This window comes from Sinocyclocheilus grahami, unplaced genomic scaffold, assembly GCF_001515645.1.
Source record: "Sinocyclocheilus grahami isolate Dianchi unplaced genomic scaffold, SAMN03320097.WGS_v1.1 scaffold274.1, whole genome shotgun sequence".
In the NCBI taxonomy this organism is placed as follows: domain Eukaryota; kingdom Metazoa; phylum Chordata; class Actinopteri; order Cypriniformes; family Cyprinidae; genus Sinocyclocheilus; species Sinocyclocheilus grahami.
The window spans coordinates 731,089-750,507 of NW_015505453.1; the positions used below are offsets into that span (position 1 = coordinate 731,089).

General features: G+C 35.1%; 1 protein-coding gene across 1 annotated transcript in view; it reads right to left on the minus strand.

Moving 5' to 3' along the window:
- LOC107599894 (beta-1,4-galactosyltransferase 2-like) overlaps positions 1-19,419 on the minus strand; it is a 136,984-nt gene that overhangs the window by 67,629 nt on the left and 49,936 nt on the right. The window contains exon 3 of the mRNA XM_016291614.1: positions 7,389-7,624. Within this exon, the coding sequence (XP_016147100.1) occupies positions 7,389-7,624 (236 nt within the window). The remainder of the gene's footprint in view (positions 1-7,388; positions 7,625-19,419) is intronic.

Consider the following 19,419-nt stretch of genomic DNA (forward strand, 5'->3'; position numbering starts at 1 on the left):
TTTCTGTGCATCTGGGAAGTTGTCCAGTGAACACGATCTGCATGATGGGAGGCAGGGAAACATTGGCCTGTGTCCCTGGCAATCCCTACCGAGACACAGTCCTCGTCCTACCCAGTGCAGAGCTATCATAACCAGACATGGCAACAATCAGCTTGTGAAGCAGGAGGAGGTGGCTAGAGGCCCCCTATGTGCAGTGAAAGAGAGTTGGAGGATGTCTGAAACAGGTTGAGAAAGAAAAGAACAGGCAGGCGTGAGTATTTATTACATTCAAGAGGAACCATTTTGAGACTGAATAATGAATTGTGCCCTGTAGGTTTAAATGATACTGTCGGAAATAAACCTAAATGCATTTGTTTATATAAATTCAACATGAAGCTGCATTCAGGAGACACTACTTATCCATCTATAAATGTATGAACTGCTGTTCAAATATTTGAGGTCAGTATTTTTTAAAGAAATTATCAAGTAGGCTTATTTATTTTTTAATAATAAAAAAATATATGTATAAATGTATACTTTTATACATGTTTAGAATTATAATTATTGTTATGATTATTGGACTTTCTGGTTTAACGCTTCATTAAACTGAAACTTCAGCTTTGCTATCAGAGCAATACATTACATTTTAAAACATATTAAAATAAAAACATTTATCATTTAACATGTACTGTATATAAAACATTATTTTAAATTGTAATAATATTTCACAATATTAATGTTTTTTACTGTATTTTTTATCTAATTAATGCAGCCTTGGTGAGCAGAAGAATGTTCAAAAACTTTTTTTTTTTTTTTAATCTTAGACCCCAAACATTTGAATAGATATTATAAGAATATTTATCAAAACTATATTTGCACAATCATTGTCTATATGACAATTTACAGATTAATGTATGTTTAGGGTCACCAGATCCCACTCAGACACTTTTAAAAACTGCCCAAAGAAAGGAAAACAGCCAAAAAAGTCCATCTGCACAGAGTCAAATAATTCAAAAATAGCATTGCAGCCCTTTAATATGGTAGCTGGCAGATATTCAAAAAGGCAAAATACCTATCATTTAAGATATATACATATCTTTAACTGAAAATTTAAAAAAAATCACAAAGGGTTCACACAAGGGAGTTGTAAGGATTATGCTAACAATGAGAACATTGCTCCCAGCAGGTGATCTGAAGTACGGCAGTAATTGTCTTTAAAGTTACTGTTGAAGGCGCTGCTGCTGAAGAAGCACTGCTTTTAAGGCAATGAATCAGAGACAACATGTTTCTCACAGAGTTTGTCTGAGATCCTCTATAAAACACCCTTATTAAAATACTACAAATCTAAAGATAAAAGATTTAAAGATGATAAAATGTTACGCAACTTCTCCATGTTGGCATCTGCCTAGCTTTTTCAAAGTGACAGGTACACACACCATTTGCATGGACATACAGCCTTTAATTATTTGCATTTAGCACTGTATATTAGATTTTTGGTGTTGCTATCCACCAGTTGAGAACCACTGGACTAGTCTAGTTTGTCAATGAACTAGTCAAACTCTCTATTCAACAGCTGCTTGGTGAATCCCAACAGTACCACAGAACATCTTCCTTTCATGTATCTTCTGAATAAAAACCTGATCTATACACAAACAAACTACCTTAAACTTGAGTCAGTGTGTCAAACCTCTTGAGGTGGTCAGATGTGAGAAGAACTGAGATAAGAAAGAGGATTGTCCCACCGCAACACCCTTCCAAACCCACCAATACAACACCCTTGGGACTTGGCAGCACTTATCCGGCAGCCCAAAGGTCTGAGGAATTAGCACATCTCCCCCCAGTCCCTGGTAAAACGGTCTCACTTAAAATCATTTAACACTCTAGTGAGCATGATACATGAAGTACTCCCAACTGTCATCCTGTGGAAAGTGTGAGAGTGGAAGAGGAAAAGACAAACCGGGAGGGAGGGCGAGACGAAAGAGTCCTTATTGACCTGCCTTAAATGCTTTTTATTTTTTCAGCACCTGTCACGTTGTATTGTGTTCACATTATACAGTGTGTTTTCTAGTGGGTGATATTGATGAGGAATGACTTGACATACTGCAGGCAGCGTGTGTGTGTAAAACCTGGCTGAACTCAGTGTCTGTCCTAAGAATTAAGTGGATGAGATCCAGCGAGTTTCAAACTATTTCAGTTTAACAGCAAGCAGCAGAGGTCATGGCAATGATGCATCGTCCTCATAAGATGCACTGATCTGTAACCTTCGCTGCTTAAACAAAGGAGTCAGCATGGCAGCCTTTCTGTAGTAATGCAAATCGTATGTGAACATATGAATGTTTAAAGGGGAAATCTATTGCCATAAAGGGCAATTTTAAAATAATGCTTCAATCTAATGAGACCATATTTTATAAGCTCCGACTTGAGCGCAAGAAAAAAGAAATAAAGGTTTCTATAAACTTCCAGTTCCTTAATAATGTGATAAAAGTGAGGATTGTCATTAAAACGCAGTGCCTGAGGAATTTAATAAAAACTGATTTTCATAAAGTTGTGATTTTATACCATCTTTCATTAAAAAAGTAACCCTTATACTGTTGCAAAACTCTGTGAGTTTCTTTCTTCTGTCAAAAACAAGATATTTTAAAGAACTTCTTTTGTCTATACAAAAAGTCAGTAGGGTCCTGTGATGTTTTAACATTTAAAAAATAAAATAAAATACAAATATTTAGTGTTCCACAAAATTCATACAGGTTTAGAGCTACACAAGAGTTAGTGAATGATGACAGAAATTTCTTTTTTGGGAGAACAGTACAATTTGGTCAATTTTGGTGGGCTTTCAAATGAGAATACAACTTTTTATAGAAAGGAAAAGTTGGAAAAAAAATGTATATAGCTATTTTTTAAATGACAAACAGGCAATAAAGTAGTTTTTTTAACTTGTTAAATGAATTAAAAAATCCAAAAATGATTTTTCTATTTTGCCAGCCAGTTGAATAAAAGATGCTAAAGAAGGATTGCCATGGATTCAATCACTTTAGCAACAACATGATAAGAAATGCTTGTGGAATTGGCCATCTGAATATGTCTGAGGCAGACTTTACTTAGCAGATTTCATTTTAGGTAAACTAAAAATGTCTTGGATAATGAATAAGTAATAAAGTAACTGTTTGAAAAAGGCTTTCTTCAGCTGAAATAGAAGAACATGGCACTCTGACAATTTCAATGTATCATGTATTGTGTTATATTATAAACACAATGGATGATGATCAGTATTGACACAGCCCGCAAAATGAATTAAAGAACATTTTTAAATGGCACGTCAAGTCAAAATGGAGAGAAACAAACTTTTGTTGTATAACGCATGTAGTTCTTCCAAAATTGAAAGGGTCTTGTTGTTTGTGTCTCCTAATGGTAGTTAAACAGGTACCCTGGATGTACAGTACCATCTACGCCAACATACAGAAATGCCCTCATTTAGCAAACAGCTTGTACTGAGAAATGAGCAAAACACTGGCCCTATAGCTCATTTTGTTCGGATACACAGAGCTGAGCGAGGAAATTTCCTGTTACTGCTTGCGTAATGAAAACACAGAGTGCTTAATGTCACTATTGAGAGTGTATGTGCAGATGGTGTGTGTTCCTCACTGCTCAGCTCTGACGGCGCAAATAACTAGCTACACATTTTACATTTTTGATGAGACCCCCCTCTCAACACACTTTGGCAGCACTGCTTGAGCAAACAAAACAGACGTGCAAACAATATCTTTCCATGAATGTTAGAATAAGTTTTTTAGGGTATCTCTGAAGGCCTGACTTAACAAGTGTTGAGTCAGAAGAAGAGATTTGTTTGATATGAAACAGGCGTCAAAGACTACAATGACTTCAAGTTTTACAGAAAACATCAAAAGTGTGCAAAATGGAAGGTTTTTTTTAAGTTATAAATAATTTCCATATATTTTTAAATAAACATACGACTATAACACAATAAGTAAATGATATAAATAGCAGATGCACACCTCAGTGTCATTACTGTTAACTTAAATTAATAATTTTCAAAAGCTGAAATAATAAAAAATATTAAAAAAACTTATATTTAAAACATTTAAATTAGAAATGAAAAACAAAAATTAGAAATATTATTATAAAAATCAAAGATACATAGAAATATATTTTTAAAAAGCACTATGAAAAGTTTGGTTAAGACTAGTCTGCACAATTTAATTGGTAATTTAACATACAGTAATTAATTGAATGAAAAATAATGCATTGTAGTTATACCTCTCAAGGTTTAAAATGATCACTTTTGCTGAATCGCAGAGATGCTAAAAATGCAATGCAAAGGTTAAAGAGAATGACTTTTTTAATGTATTAAATTGATCAAAAGTGACAATAAAGACAATGTTACAAAAAAGGTTTCAAATAAGTGCTATTCTTTTGAACTCTTAATTTATTATTTTAAGCCATCTTAGGAATAAATAACATTTCAAAATCTTAAAAGGAGTACAGAAAACATCAAAAGTGTGCAAAATGGAAGGTTTTTTTTAAGTTATAAATAATTTCCATATATTTTTAAATAAACATACGACTATAACACAATAAGTAAATGATATAAATAGCAGATGCACACCTCAGTGTCATTACTGTTAACTTAAATTAATAATTTTCAAAAGCTGAAATAATAAAAAATATTAAAAAAACTTATATTTAAAACATTTAAATTAGAAATGAAAAACAAAAATTAGAAATATTATTATAAAAATCAAAGATACATAGAAATATATTTTTAAAAAGCACTATGAAAAGTTTGGTTAAGACTAGTCTGCACAATTTAATTGGTAATTTAACATACAGTAATTAATTGAATGAAAAATAATGCATTGTAGTTATACCTCTCAAGGTTTAAAATGATCACTTTTGCTGAATCGCAGAGATGCTAAAAATGCAATGCAAAGGTTAAAGAGAATTACTTTTTTAATGTATTAAATTGATCAAAAGTGACAATAAAGACAATGTTACAAAAAAGGTTTCAAATAAGTGCTATTCTTTTGAACTCTTAATTTATTATTTTAAGCCATCTTAGGAATAAATAACATTTCAAAATCTTAAAAGGAGAAATCGTTATTTTAAATTGTAATAATATTTCACCGTTTTACTCTTTTTACTGTGTTTTATATTAAATAAATGCAGACTAGATGAGAATAAGAGAACAAAAACATTATAAAAATCTTACCGACTCCTAACTATTGAGTGGTTGTGTATATTTTACCTCCTTGGTACAGACCAACATTTCAAAAGTAGTGCAGAGGAAATGCAAGTCTACCTCAGATATACTGACAAAATTAATAGCAAAATGGATTTCTGTGGATGGCAAGCCAGTGATATAGGCTACTTACTGTATGTTAAATTATATGTAAATAAAACATATTGACAACCATTTTTTAACTATTAAACCGTACTCAACATTATTTACTTATTTTGACATTCTCATCTGGGGGCTTTTTTCAAATATTGCAAATATTTTTCAAATATTGATTTATGATGTTTATTGTGATTCATTTACTAACTAATCAGTATATCCTGCAATTAATTTGATTGGAATTTGTAATCGATTGACAGCGCTAGCTAAAATCATTCGGTCTGCAGTAATCTATAAAGCTGAGTCTGAAGAAGATCCAATTGCTTTGCATTTTAAATGAACTCAACTGTCACATGGATAGTAAAGACTGCAATTTTAAAAAAAGAGTCGTTTTATTGTCTCTGTTCAGTGGTTTTAAATCTCGAAGATAAAAAGTTCATAAGACGAACATCAACCTGTCGCATATTTAACCTGCATTTAGTGATGTGATGCCTCTAAGAAAAGGAAGGTAACCTTAGCCCAGAGTTCAGCCGATGCTCCATCCATTACAGACACTTTGCCCTGGTTTGTTACTCCACAGATAGATCTCTCAGTGCTCGCTGCTCGACAGGTCACATCATTACTCTGCAAACTTTGAAGATGGATAGCTGCAAACTTTTGATCGCTCTCATTAACCCAAACAACCGGCCTAGGCAGACAACAATGCGGCAAGCAGGCTAATGATTTCTCATGGCCTTGAACATCTCCGCCTCCCCTCCAGGGTCACTCCACAGATAGAACAACAGACTGATGAAAGAGGGGGAGGCAGAAGAGCAGCAAGGCTTCCAGCTGTTTACACAAATGCTTAGATTGCTTGGTCCAAATCAGAGTTCAATCCTAACCACCAACCCTAACCCCCACAGGTTGCTTTTCGTGTAGTATTTCGCCAGATGTTGGAGGAAATATCAACAGCCATGTCTGTATTATTGGAAAAAGCCTCCAAATGTATATATAAGCAAAAAATGATAAAACCAAATAAGCACCCAACAACAAATCTGTTGATGATAACCAGCCAAAGAGTCAATCAATATATTAATTAATAAGCTGTTTCTACACAAAATCAGTTTATTTAGCATTCCAAAGCATCTCCTCCATTGACTTCCATTTAAACACAACACCCTCTAGGCTCCTTATTTCGAATAACTGTTTTTAAGTTAATCTCGACAGCATCCACTATGGTAGAGGTTTTGATATTTAGCTCCGAACTATGTTGTCATCAATATAAGTACCACAGTGAATAGACCTACTAAAGGCAGCTGTTTTCCACTGAAGCTAGATAACAACTCAGGAGCAGAAGGTAAACTTCATGGTTTGGAACGAAGAAGACTTTTTTACCATTCTTTGTGGTTTTTTGATGTGAAAACAGGTTTCACAGCAACCAACCAAACAAACTCTGATATCCTAGCTGGAAAATCCAGATTAAGATGGTTGTTTCGGAATATGGTTTTTAATTGCTCTTTAGCTGTTCCAAGCTGTCCATGTTGGACCAACAACAAACCAGCTAGCAGCTTAAGATGGTAAAGCTGGTTTTCCAAACATGATGGTTGTCAATCAGTTTGGACCAATTAATGCCTACCTCAGATTTACTAATAACCATCTTAGGCCAGTTATAAACCATATATCCTGTTTGAAAAATACAGATTCCCTATCATATGGACAGTTAAAGGGATAATTCACTCAAAAATGAAAATTCTGTCATTAATTACTCACCCTCATGTCATTCCAAACCCGCAAGTCCTTCGTTCATCACAAATTAAGATATTTTTGATGAAATCTGAAAGCTTTCAGATGCTGCATAAACAGAATCGCAACTGACACGTTCAAGGCCCAGAAATGTAGTAATGACATTGTTAAAATAGTCCATGTGACATCAATGGTTCAACCTTAATTTTAACGGTCTTACGGGTTTGAAACAACATGAGGGTCAATAATTAATGACAGAATTTTTGGCTGAACTATCCCTTTATAAGCTGTAGTGTGAAAAGTGTCCTACACGAGCACACATACACACACAAACCTGGTTGATGATAAAGATCCCATAGCCGATCTTCTGTCTGCGCAGGACTGGGTGCAGGTAGTGAAGCCAATATTTAAGGTGGTTGTCTCTGTGTCTGAACGGGATGATGATGGCCACCTTTTGTTTTGGTCGGCAGTCCGAAGGAGTGTATTTCCCCCCTTCTGTCACATTAGGGTTCTCTCTCTGCACCCGCTCGAGGGTTATCTGGGAGCTGAATTCGATGAGGAGACGTCCCACTGCAGAGCAGAAAAGAGGGGCAGTGAGACTTTATGAGAAGTTTCAACAGAATTACTTCAAGTGAATTTGAGAATGGTTATTACAGTTAGATCATTACAATAACAATACAATCACCACTAGCTGTCTGTCCAGCAGAGGGAGCGCAAAACGTTTCTTTGAGTCTCTATACCTCTTCATTGATCCACAGATCTTAAGTTGAGACAACCAATCAATAAAACAGACCAAGGCTTGATTACTTGTTCACACAAAGACTTTGAACGAGTTTTAGCAGTAAAAGATTTCGGGACTACACCTAGCCACAATCTAATCCCTATTTGCTGGTGAACTGACGTAGTTTTGGCCGCAGGGACTTCTACAACACTCATTAGTGAAGGAGTCTGTGCTGCTACTGAATATGTATGGAGGGCCATTTTTAGGTAACAGCATGATGTTTTTTCATCTGATCATAAAGATTCAGTCTGTCTAGAAAAATCTAACGCATAGCAAATCAGCTATGTTACTGAATCAAATATGATAATGAAGGAAAATATTAGATAAACAATTCTAGATTAGACACAACTGTGCTAACTTTTAAGGCTGATTGCATTTCTTTTATCAAGCAAGCTTATTCCATTATCTGTAAATCAGCAAACGTTCCTAAACTGGGGTCCGTTAAGGATTTCATGTGGTCTGCGAGTTGATTGGCTAATAGCTGAGGGTAGAAAATAAAGCTAAATTGACCAAATAATTAAACTTGTCAAGAAAAATTTTATTAGTTTTAACACTGAACTGAATCAGATGAAATCAACTCATGGCAATTACCTAACAAACTAATTTGGTTTAAATTAATTTGTGATAAAGTGTTTCTGTTGTGTCACTGAAGTTGTATGACACTTGTGAATACAACTAGCGAAGATTGGTTCATTTAAGGTCATTAGGAAAACACAGCAGTCTAATTTCAATAAAATAATAAAACAGCAATCTAGCAAAATTCTGGAATGGTGAAAGTGAGGCTATTTCCTTGGGGTGCGCAAAAAGTCAGTAACATATTGGTTAAAACACCAAACTTATTTAATAAAAAAGTTTCAGTCGATACTGGATATGTATTGGGACATCTTAGATTTTTAATTGTTCTTCCTATGTCTATACAAAAACTACAATCTAACACTCACTTAAAAGTAATCTCTAAAAATACTAATAATTTATTAAAACTGTTAAATGTAACCTTTGCGAATCCCAAAATTGGATTTCCATTTTTACAATGTTGTGATGCCTATTCTCCTGAAGCATTTAAAAAGACTTTCTTTTACAATTTATTTAAATAAAATAGTACCATGTAATGTTTATCAATCATGAAAATACATGAAACATGAAAGGTCTTATCACCTTTTCTGCATATGCAATATTTTATATATTAGTGTGTCGCTACTATTTCAAAAAAGTGAAATTTGCACCAAGAAGAGTATTGTCACCCTACAACATTTGAGAACCACAGCTCTAAAGTATACTACCATTCAAAAGTCAAAAGTTGGTCCCACTTTATATTAAGTGGCCCTAATACCTGTGTACTTACTGTACATAGTAACTAGATGTGTACGTAGTATGTAGCCACAGTGTAAATACACATTGGTACATAGTATCTAGAGCTGTGATATTGCTGTAACTACACACCTGTAACAACCCTCCGAATGGTTTGTGCAAGTACAAATGTGTAACAGGACATATATAACTACATTTTGTAACAACAATATGTATAAGAGTAATTGGAACCATTTGATCCAGGGGGTGGAGATGGGTAGGTTTAGGGATATGTAAAGTGGGAGGAGTTGGATCTCAAGTTGGTGGAGTTGGTGCACCACTGTAATACCAGTGTACTTACATGGTAACTCCTTAGGAACGGCCCACAATATAAAGTGTAACATTCTATATATATGTATGTTTATATGTAAAGCCTAATTTACTGGCCGCTGCTGTGTAACATCAGAGTAATTACATGGTAAATCCATTGGAATTGTTTACTTAATATAAAGTGTAACACTTTCTTTACCAAAAATGTTGTTAGACCGGTTACAATTGTGAATGTGAAAGTATCTGAATGTACTTGGAATTTATACCTTAGGAAAAAGGATATTTATATTTATTATTAGGACTTTATTAATTATAATACTCAATTGAAAACAATAAATAATTATATTACTATATTATTAGTTTTGATATTATTATTTACTATGATTTTCACTACTGCTGATTTCAAATATATGATTGAAATACTATCTTCACACACAGGTCTCTGGTTTTTCCCAATTCCCAAACCTATAGAAAACAGCATTACCAAGATGGTCACCAAGGAACTGGCCTGCCTTAAAGGGACTTTGACTAAGTGCATCCAACACGGCATTATACAATATCAGCCAGGCCACCATGAGGGATAAACCCAATGAAACTGTAATATACTGTACTGTAGGTGCCTCAAAGCACAAAGGGTTTATTACCTGGATCTCTTGGCCACACACACACTCGCTTATTGGCTTTCTCTCTCTAATTCTCTCTATTTCCATCACACTTTCTCCTGACCCCTGCAGAGCTCTAGCATGGCTCTCAGGCCAACTGCCAACAAAGTTACGCAACATCACCACAAATAATAATGTAGGCAGCTGGAGAATGGGAGAGAGGGAGAGAGAGGGAAAAAAGAAAGGAGAGTAATGTACAGTATTGTACTGCAGAGAGAAAGGGAGTAAGAGAAACAAATCCTGTCAAAAGCACAACCACTTCACCAGCACACAAATGTCACCCATTGAGTCATAGTTGGAGGGAAGGTCAGGCTTTTTCCTGTTCAGACAGGAGATTTGTAGTATCTGTAAAATCTACTTAACTTAAACTGGGTTCAAGCACAATCCAACTATTTATCTTTACTTTGACACCTGCTGTGATGCTCAAATCCAAACAGTGAGAACATCCTCCACCCAGCTGTAACCTTTAGCACAGGGCTTTTAGCCAGACACTTAAACCTCTGATCTAAGATGAGGGAATATGCTTTGCAGTGAGAGTGCTTTGCCTTTTTATGTCAAATTATGATATTCCTTTTTTTATAATATTTCTTATGTTCCTTGTAGTGACTTTTAAGGGACAGTTTGTGGTGTCCAGTGTTGTTTTGGACTCCATTGACTTTCATTGTAAAGACAGAAGTTGAAACATTCTTGAAAATCTTTTATTTTGTGTTATGCAGAAAAAATAAATGTCATACAGGTTTGGAACAACATGAGAGTAAATAATCTTTTTTAAATCAGTGTTAATTTCATTGACGAATAATTTTCGTCACAATTTTCGTCAACGACATTTTTTTCACCGACGACAACGAGACAATAACGAACAAAAGCTCTTTTTGAATGACAAAAACTATGACGTAAATCCATTGACATTTTCGTCAACGAATAAAAACGAGATGAAAATGTTAGGGAGGGACGATTTGGGATGAGATTCATTCAGAATGAATCTGCTGCGTGGTTCGGAGGTTAGATGCGTACATATGAACCGGCGGGACATAAGCTAACATACACTTGCTGCACGTCGCATAAAACGTTCAAAAAATTTCAATATGTGAGCGTAAGAGAAGAGCAGACATATAGATAAATCCGAAGACGCAAAAGAGAACTCAATTTGGTCCGGTTTTCTGAGCGCAGACACTGAAGCATACACACACAGAAAGCGCGTCTCGTAGCGCGCGAGTACTCTTTCGCGTCGCATGAACAGAGAATTACACACAAAATGATGTAGAATTGTCCGTTTTGACGAGTATTCACGTAAACAGTTGATTACGTCTTAAGAGAACGTAAACTGTAGGGAGAACCTGTATCAGTACATTGCATCCATTGCAGCTGTGCATTCGGTTTTAAGGGGGTTGCAGCCTAATTTAGTTGCTATTGTCCGAGTCATTGATGTTAATCAAGCAACAAAAGAAAGACAGAAAATCTCAAAAAATTTCAATATGTGAGCGTAAGAGAAGAGCAGACATATAGATAAATCCGAAGACGCAAAAGAGAACTCAATTTGGTCCGGTTTTCTGAGCGCAGACACTGAAGCATACACACACAGAAAGCGCGTCTCGTAGCGCGCGAGTACTCTTTCGCGTCGCATGAACAGAGAATTACACACAAAATGATGTAGAATTGTCCGTTTTGACGAGTATTCACGTAAACAGTTGATTACGTCTTAAGAGAACGTAAACTGTAGGGAGAACCTGTATCAGTACATTGCATCCATTGCAGCTGTGCATTCGGTTTTAAGGGGGTTGCAGCCTAATTTAGTTGCTATTGTCCGAGTCATTGATGTTAATCAAGCAACAAAAGAAAGACAGAAAATCCCGCACTGTTCTTGACTGAAACACTTTAGTAGCCCTAAAGATTAATCTAAATTTATTTATAGAAATAAATAGGGCTGGGTAAAAAATATCGATATCTCAATATTAATCGATTCTCATTTTTACGGAGCGATATCGATTCTTAAATCCCAAGAATCGATTAGTCTAGCCTGTTTTCAGTTAATGGACAGAACGTTGAAGGGCACTTCCCATCCAATATATCACAATAAGTATTGTGCTTTGGTACTTTTAATATGAAACAAAGTCTCAGATTTCAAATTCTGTACAATGTATTGCAGTATTCAAAACAAGTAGAAATATTATTATGTAATTGTAACTTTACTATTTAAAAAACTTCATTAAGTGTAATTTTAACAAATCAGTCAATTGTAACCTTCAATATTACAGTAATGTAGTACCAATTGACTCTCATGTATATTTTACAGCAATTAGTTGAGAGTTTCCGTACCCACTGTATATCCAAAATAATCGATACTGAATCGAATCGAATTGGTAATCAAATCGAATCGCAAGCTTGTGAATGAGAATTGAATCGAATCGTGAAATTTGTGTTTCCACAAATGATGAAACCCAGCCCTAGAAATAAATATGTCTGCTTGAAAGAATGAATAATATGGTAAACAAGTTGCTATAAAGAATGCATAATTAGCCTATATAACCATTGATATTTCATTAAAAAGAAGACCATGTTGTTGTTCTTTATGAGAAGTAGTTTTAATTAATTTTAACATAAAGGCATGCTGTGTGTTACCGCAATTAAATTGGTGTCTATCATGATAAAACCTTAATATCAAAACTATATAATGAGTTTGGAAATTTTAGAGAAATGCTTAACAAATGCACTGTAACTAACCCCATTAGATTTTAGCTGGCTAAATTTACTGTAAATTAGTGGAATAAAATCTTATGATATTTAGTCGACTAAAACTAAAAACAATTCAGATTCTGTTTCAGAATTCATCTGGAATTTAAAAGGCATTCTAAAATGAAATTCTCAAAGGTACAGAACCCTAGAATTGAACATGGTATAATGTAGTCATTTAAACTTCAAAATATATCGGAGTATCAGGGTTTTCCATCTGATATCATCACTGGACCATGGTGCGTTTTTGTGGGGGCCATTTAGTCAAGAGAGGATAAAAAGTGAGATTAGTCACAGCAAATGTTTTTAAGACACCCTGGGTCATTCCCATGTTCTACGGCTATGTCTCCAGCTATGTTGATAGAGTGTTGGCCGCCCAGTGAACTACACAGCAGAGCCACGTGGCTGTAAGTGACCACTGAGCAGAAGAGAGAGAGAGAGGGAGAGGAAGAGGAAAAGATGAACAGATGGAGGAGTCACTGAACATAACACTGCATGCTGAGAGCCATGAGAAGTAAAGCAGTAGAGGGATTGAAGGTGGGGAGGAAAGACAGAGAGAGAGTGGGAGGACAGAACTGGAGGCGAACAGTCGGAGAGACAAAAAAGAGAGAAAGACAGAGAAATGGGCTGAGGGAACATGACTCAGGGGGAGTGGGCAGGAGGAGAGAGCTATAATGAATGTCTCCAAAATTTGAGATGGCACTTGGGCTAGAAGATATATTGAATAATTTGCAATATATTAACAGTAATGATTTTTTTTTATTATTATTCTCCTTTTTTGCAATTTACAATGAATTAATTAACTTGAATTAAACATTGGATTAAACGTTATGAAACATCAGAAACAGTAAGATTGTTTTATTTATTTATTTTTTAAATTTTTACTCACTTTTATTGAATCTTTTTTAATTTTTTATATTTCTTATGAAACATTCTATGATTACAATTTTTAAAAATATTTTTCTGTAAATCACTCTGAATTACCACTGTGTATGAAATTTACTATACAAGTATAGGTGCCTTGCCTTTTATTCAGCAAATTGATCAAAAGTGACAGTAAATACATTTATGAATGGTATAAACATTGAATATAAACATAATAAGCCATGTTTATTGAGCACCAAATCAGCATATAAGAATGATTTCTAAAAAGATGATATACTGGCTTTAAAGACTTCAGCTTTGCCATTACAAGAATAAATTACATTTTAAAATAGAATAAAATAGAATGAGTTATTAAATTGTAATAATACTTCACAATATTATTGTTTTTACTTATATTTGACTAAATAAAGGCAGCCTTGTGTATTTTACAAATAAGTGCAATATATATATTTTTTTTTACAAATGTTTCCTTTATTTTATGCCTTCCAGACATTTTAATGACAGTGGTTGACTGAAAACTGAAAAATAAAACACCCTGTTGATAATTAGGTATATAGACAGTAGGGTTGGGCGATGTCTACCAAATTGGCATCGAATGATGTAACAAATGGAAAACAAATAACGATTGCTAACGGTTGACTGTTACATTACAGTACATAAAATTTCACTTACCACATAAACAGAGTAAGGGGAGATGACTGAGGATGATGGCGAATGATTTGCAGATCCTGAGCACCACTGACAAACATCTAATCTTGTAAAATGTGTGGTAAGTACTGCCGCTCAATAGTATAAATAGAGTGCGTGTGATCGCAAATCTCGAAAGTGAAAAGCGATCGCGCATTCAAAAGCAGTTTCAATGCCAGGCATAATAGCAGCTCCCTGATGCTCGCAATTTATATACAGTATAATTGCCCAATGATATAACTGCAAGAGAAAATACTGAAATATATATTTTCCTCCCATCGCATATTTATTCCCTTTAGGGGTTCCGTATTATGTGTAATTTTCTTTCGGAACACGTTATTGGAATGCGATGGATTGCGGGGGGGGTGATGGGTATTGCAATGCCTGCTCAACATCGTGATGTCTATCAGCCATCGGCGATGGACGATGGCATCGTCTATCGACCCAACCCTAATAGACAGATATATATGCTGCTGACTGATTGATTGACTGATTGATTGATTGAGACTGACTGACTGATTGACTGACAGAGCGACAGACTGACTGATAGATGGATGGATGGACGTCATGGCCCAGAAGTCTCCAGAACAGACTCCTTCAGGCTGGAGAGAGGAAACACCAGACTACCTGTAGCAGACCAGCTGCTCCACACACCTCTTTCATGCAGAAAACCAGCTGTTACTGGGCAAAGTGGTTCTCGAAGCAACACTCAGCTCTGTACATATCAGATGTTTAATTAAACCTCAGCAGGTGCTAGTTCAAAGTCATGGTGTGAAGAAACATACAGGCCAATCTGCCTTTTTGCCATTTTTTTAATATAAAAGTCAAGTCTCAAGTTTTCTATATGCTTTACAAACAATGTAGAACAATTACATTTTATGTATTAGTTTTTTTAATGTATATTATTTGTATATATTCCCTAGAAAAGCACTGATGTGGACGATTTTCACCAGAAAAACAGTGACAGAGACTGCACAAGTGGCTGTTTTCTATCTAAAGAGTTTTGTGATTTCTCTTTGTAGACCTAAACATCTGTTGCTTACAATTCTTTACATGGGAGTCGAGTTAACTCTCAAAACAACTGCCTAAGTCTTAAAGCTGTTCACGAGGATAATAACTATAAAGTTTTAATAATCCTTCTAATTCTGTGAGAACAGAGAAGTCCACACCACAACTTACAATGATAATTACACAGACAAATTATATCTTTGGAATCACTTTCAGAATTATTTTTTTCCAGTTGATGAATGATAAAATAATAAAGAACTGCCAATCAGAATCCACCTGACTTCAAAGCACTCAAGCGTTTAAACAGCAGATGACATAACAGGCATAATCTGACAATGTGAACAGGTTTCGAGTCACATTTTGCACTCAGATCTAAGTTAAGGTCCATTCACACCCAGAACGAAAAAATGACATAATGACATAAAAAAATTGGACAACCAATGAAAATTTGAGCATTTAAAGCAGTGCATGCTTATAATAAACAGATCATTATTGCAAATTGGAGAGGATGTTGATATAGTTATTGTTATTTTTAAAGTAGTTCAGGCCTTTAAATTGTAGGCCCTCAATACAGTGGGATTGTAGGAGTCCCAGCCAGTGTTGTCCTTTACAGATCTCTTTCGTAATGTTACTCATTTGAGATTTAAGATTCAATCACAGCGTATTTGAACTCTGCTCCCCTCTATCTGACCATCACAATTTAAATTTCACACAGACCGACACAATAGGGCATCCAAATGCATCTATCGCCCCGGGACTCAATAATTCATAGTCTCTGCCCTCAGCGGCAGATCAACACAGTGCGTGGCTCTCTAGAATTACATCCTGCTCAATAACACATTTTTTAGTGCAGCACGACTTCAAAAGTGAGGACAGAGGTGAGGCGATACCGTTTCACAGAGGGAAAGGTTTCACCCTCCACTACTCTATTCGGCATGTGCCAACCTAAATGGACTGATCCTCGGACGTGCCGTACTACTTGATTGGCATTTCATAGAGCGACTTGGTTGACTCACTGACAGATACTGGAGTCCTTTGATGGAGCAGCTCCTTCAGTGCTAGTGTCAGTAAGTAAGGCAGACACTGAGGAACACTGAGAGTGATGAATGCTAGCACGCTATGCTGTGACCGGGACACAGCGTCAAGTCAAAGCAGGTGCTTATAAATGATAGCATTCAAATATTGGCATGCTAATAGGCATGCTAAATAACTGGGGAGGCACACTGACAACAGCAAGATTACCCATGAAGGAGATGAAAGGTGATATTGATAAGATCTCTCTTGTCGAAACAATCGACATACTAGAACATCTGACATATTGGAATCGCTTACAAATCATGTCAGACACTATGATAATGTCTGAAAAATAGAGACATATTGACCTGCTACTTGTGTGCAACTCTTATTCTTGATCACTTATTCATGGTGTTTTGATGCTGTTTAGTTTTGATTTTACTTATTGAGCACCCGCCTTTTTTCAGTGGCCTTGTTTCTGGAAATATCAAAAAGGACTTTAAAATGTTTTAATTTAAGAGTTATATGCCATGAACCGAACAGACCAGCTATGAGGTGAATTACAACATTACAAACTTTGATTTGAAGAAGAAAAACAAGGATTTGAAAATGTTCTGTGAATACTGAGCTAAAAACAATGGAGAAATCTAAAACTATTAATTTAAAGATGTTCATTATATATAGGAAAACAAAATCATACCTGCAAACTCTGGACCAGTGAAAAATATGATTTTTTTTTTATTCCAATTTTAAAAATTTAAATCATTTCTGATATTAGAATAGAACTATATGTATTTTAGGTAGTAATATCATTCTGAAACAACAACAATATGGTGACAACGTAATACAAGTTGACAAAATAAAGTTTTTCAAAATTGATAAACTTAACATTTCAGCCTTTAAACAATTTTTTAAGAAAAGGGATGAGTCAAAATCAAATGATTTAACAAAACTCATCAGATTTACACAAATCATGTCAATAGCCTATTTCAATGTCAACGGTGAATTTTGCAGAAAGGCAAGACTGTAAGACTGATATTGTATGTTTATTGCAAAACATGCATATTATGCATACAGAACACATTTTAAAGGGGTCATATGATGCGATTTCAATTTTTCCTTTCTCTTTGGAGTGTTACAAGCTCTTGGTGCATAAAGAAGATCTGTAAAGTTGCAAAGACTAAAGTCTCAAATCCAAAGAGATATTCTTCATAAAAGTTAAGAGTCAACCACGCCTACCTAAAACGGCTCATTCTAACACGCCCCCACATGTCTACGTCACAATGTGGGAAGATTTGCATAACGCCGCCCAAATGTTCACGCAAAGAAAGAAGGCGTAACTTTTATTCTCGTTGTAGTATTGTTGTTGCTGCCGCCACGTCGTGAATACACTGTGTGTTTCGTTGTGAAAGCGAAACTACTTTGTTTGGCCTTCCAAAAGAGGACACGACTAGAAATCAGTGGTTAAGTTGTATTTACAACACTGTTCCAGAACAGTTCAACCCAAATATTCAGATGTGTGCAGCACATTTTATGGAGGACTGTTTCCTGATTCTGGTAGAGTAGACTACAATGCCGGCTGTTCTGACTCACAGACTGTAAGTACGTTTTTCATATTTAAATAATTTGCCACTGACAATTCAAACGTGAGTTTTGAGCAGTGTAGAGTAGCGCTTCTTGTTTGTCATTTCTCCGATCACAAATGCAGACATGGTTTTATGTTTATGCGGCGCGATGCAACGCAACGCGTAAAAAGACAGTATAAGTCATTATAATCCGTAATAATGTCCCCACTGGATGCAACAAATGCCTCATTTATAATGGGTTTTAATGTTTTTGTCTCATCGCTCCGGCCGGAAAGGGCATCACAGTATGGTAGGGGCATAACATTTCCGTCACATGCTTGAGGTATTCGGCCAATCAGAGCACAGCTCGCTTTTCAGACCGATGAGATTTGTAAAAAGCGACGCGTTTCAGAAAGGCGGGGCATAGAGGAGAAACAATAATGTACAGTATGTGGAAAAAAATTTGTTTTTTGAACCTTAAACCGCATAAACACATTTCATTACACCACATAATGAAATTTAGCAACATCATATGACCCCTTTAAGTAGTTTGAGAGGGTAAAGAAACAATCTAAATCAGTATTAATAAAACACTATTAATATTATGTGCAAATAATGGTCGTTTTAATGCAGTGTAATTTTGACAGCAAATTTTTATTTAGTTTTAGTCATAGTCTTTTGACTAAAATGCCATTTAGTTTTAGTCATATTTTAGTCATCTGAATTGTTTTTAGTTTTAGTCGACTAAATATCATAAGATTTTAGTCGACTAAATATCAAAGATTTTAGTCGACTTTATCTACAGTAAATTTAGTCGGCTAAAATCTAATGGGTTTAGTTATAGTGTAATGCATTTATTAAGCATTTCTCTAAAATCTCCAAACTCATTATATAGGTTTGATATTAAGGTTTATCATGATAGACTTTACCATATTCTCCATTCTTTCAAGCAGACATATTTATTTCTATAAATACATTTAGATTAATCTTTTGGGCTACTAAAGTTTTTCAGTCAAGAGCAGTGAGTGATTTTCTGTCTTTCTTTTGTTGCTTGATTAACATCAATGACTCGGACAATAGCAACTAAATTAGGCTGCTGTCCCTTTAAAACCAAATGCACAGCTGCAATGGATGCAATGTACTGATACACGTTCTCCCTACTGTTTACGTTCACTTACTTAATCAAGTTCATTCTGACAATTCTACATCATTTTGTGTGTAATAACATACAGGTAATATTAGTAAATAATTTAGGTAATAAACATTTTGAATCAAATTAGAAACAATGGCTGATTGAAAAAAAATCAACAGTTTTTCTTTGCTTTACAACAATATACAGGTATAAGAGATACAATAATTTAAACTCAAACTTCACATCCACATATTTATGGTTGAGTAGCCCTATATAGCAGGACA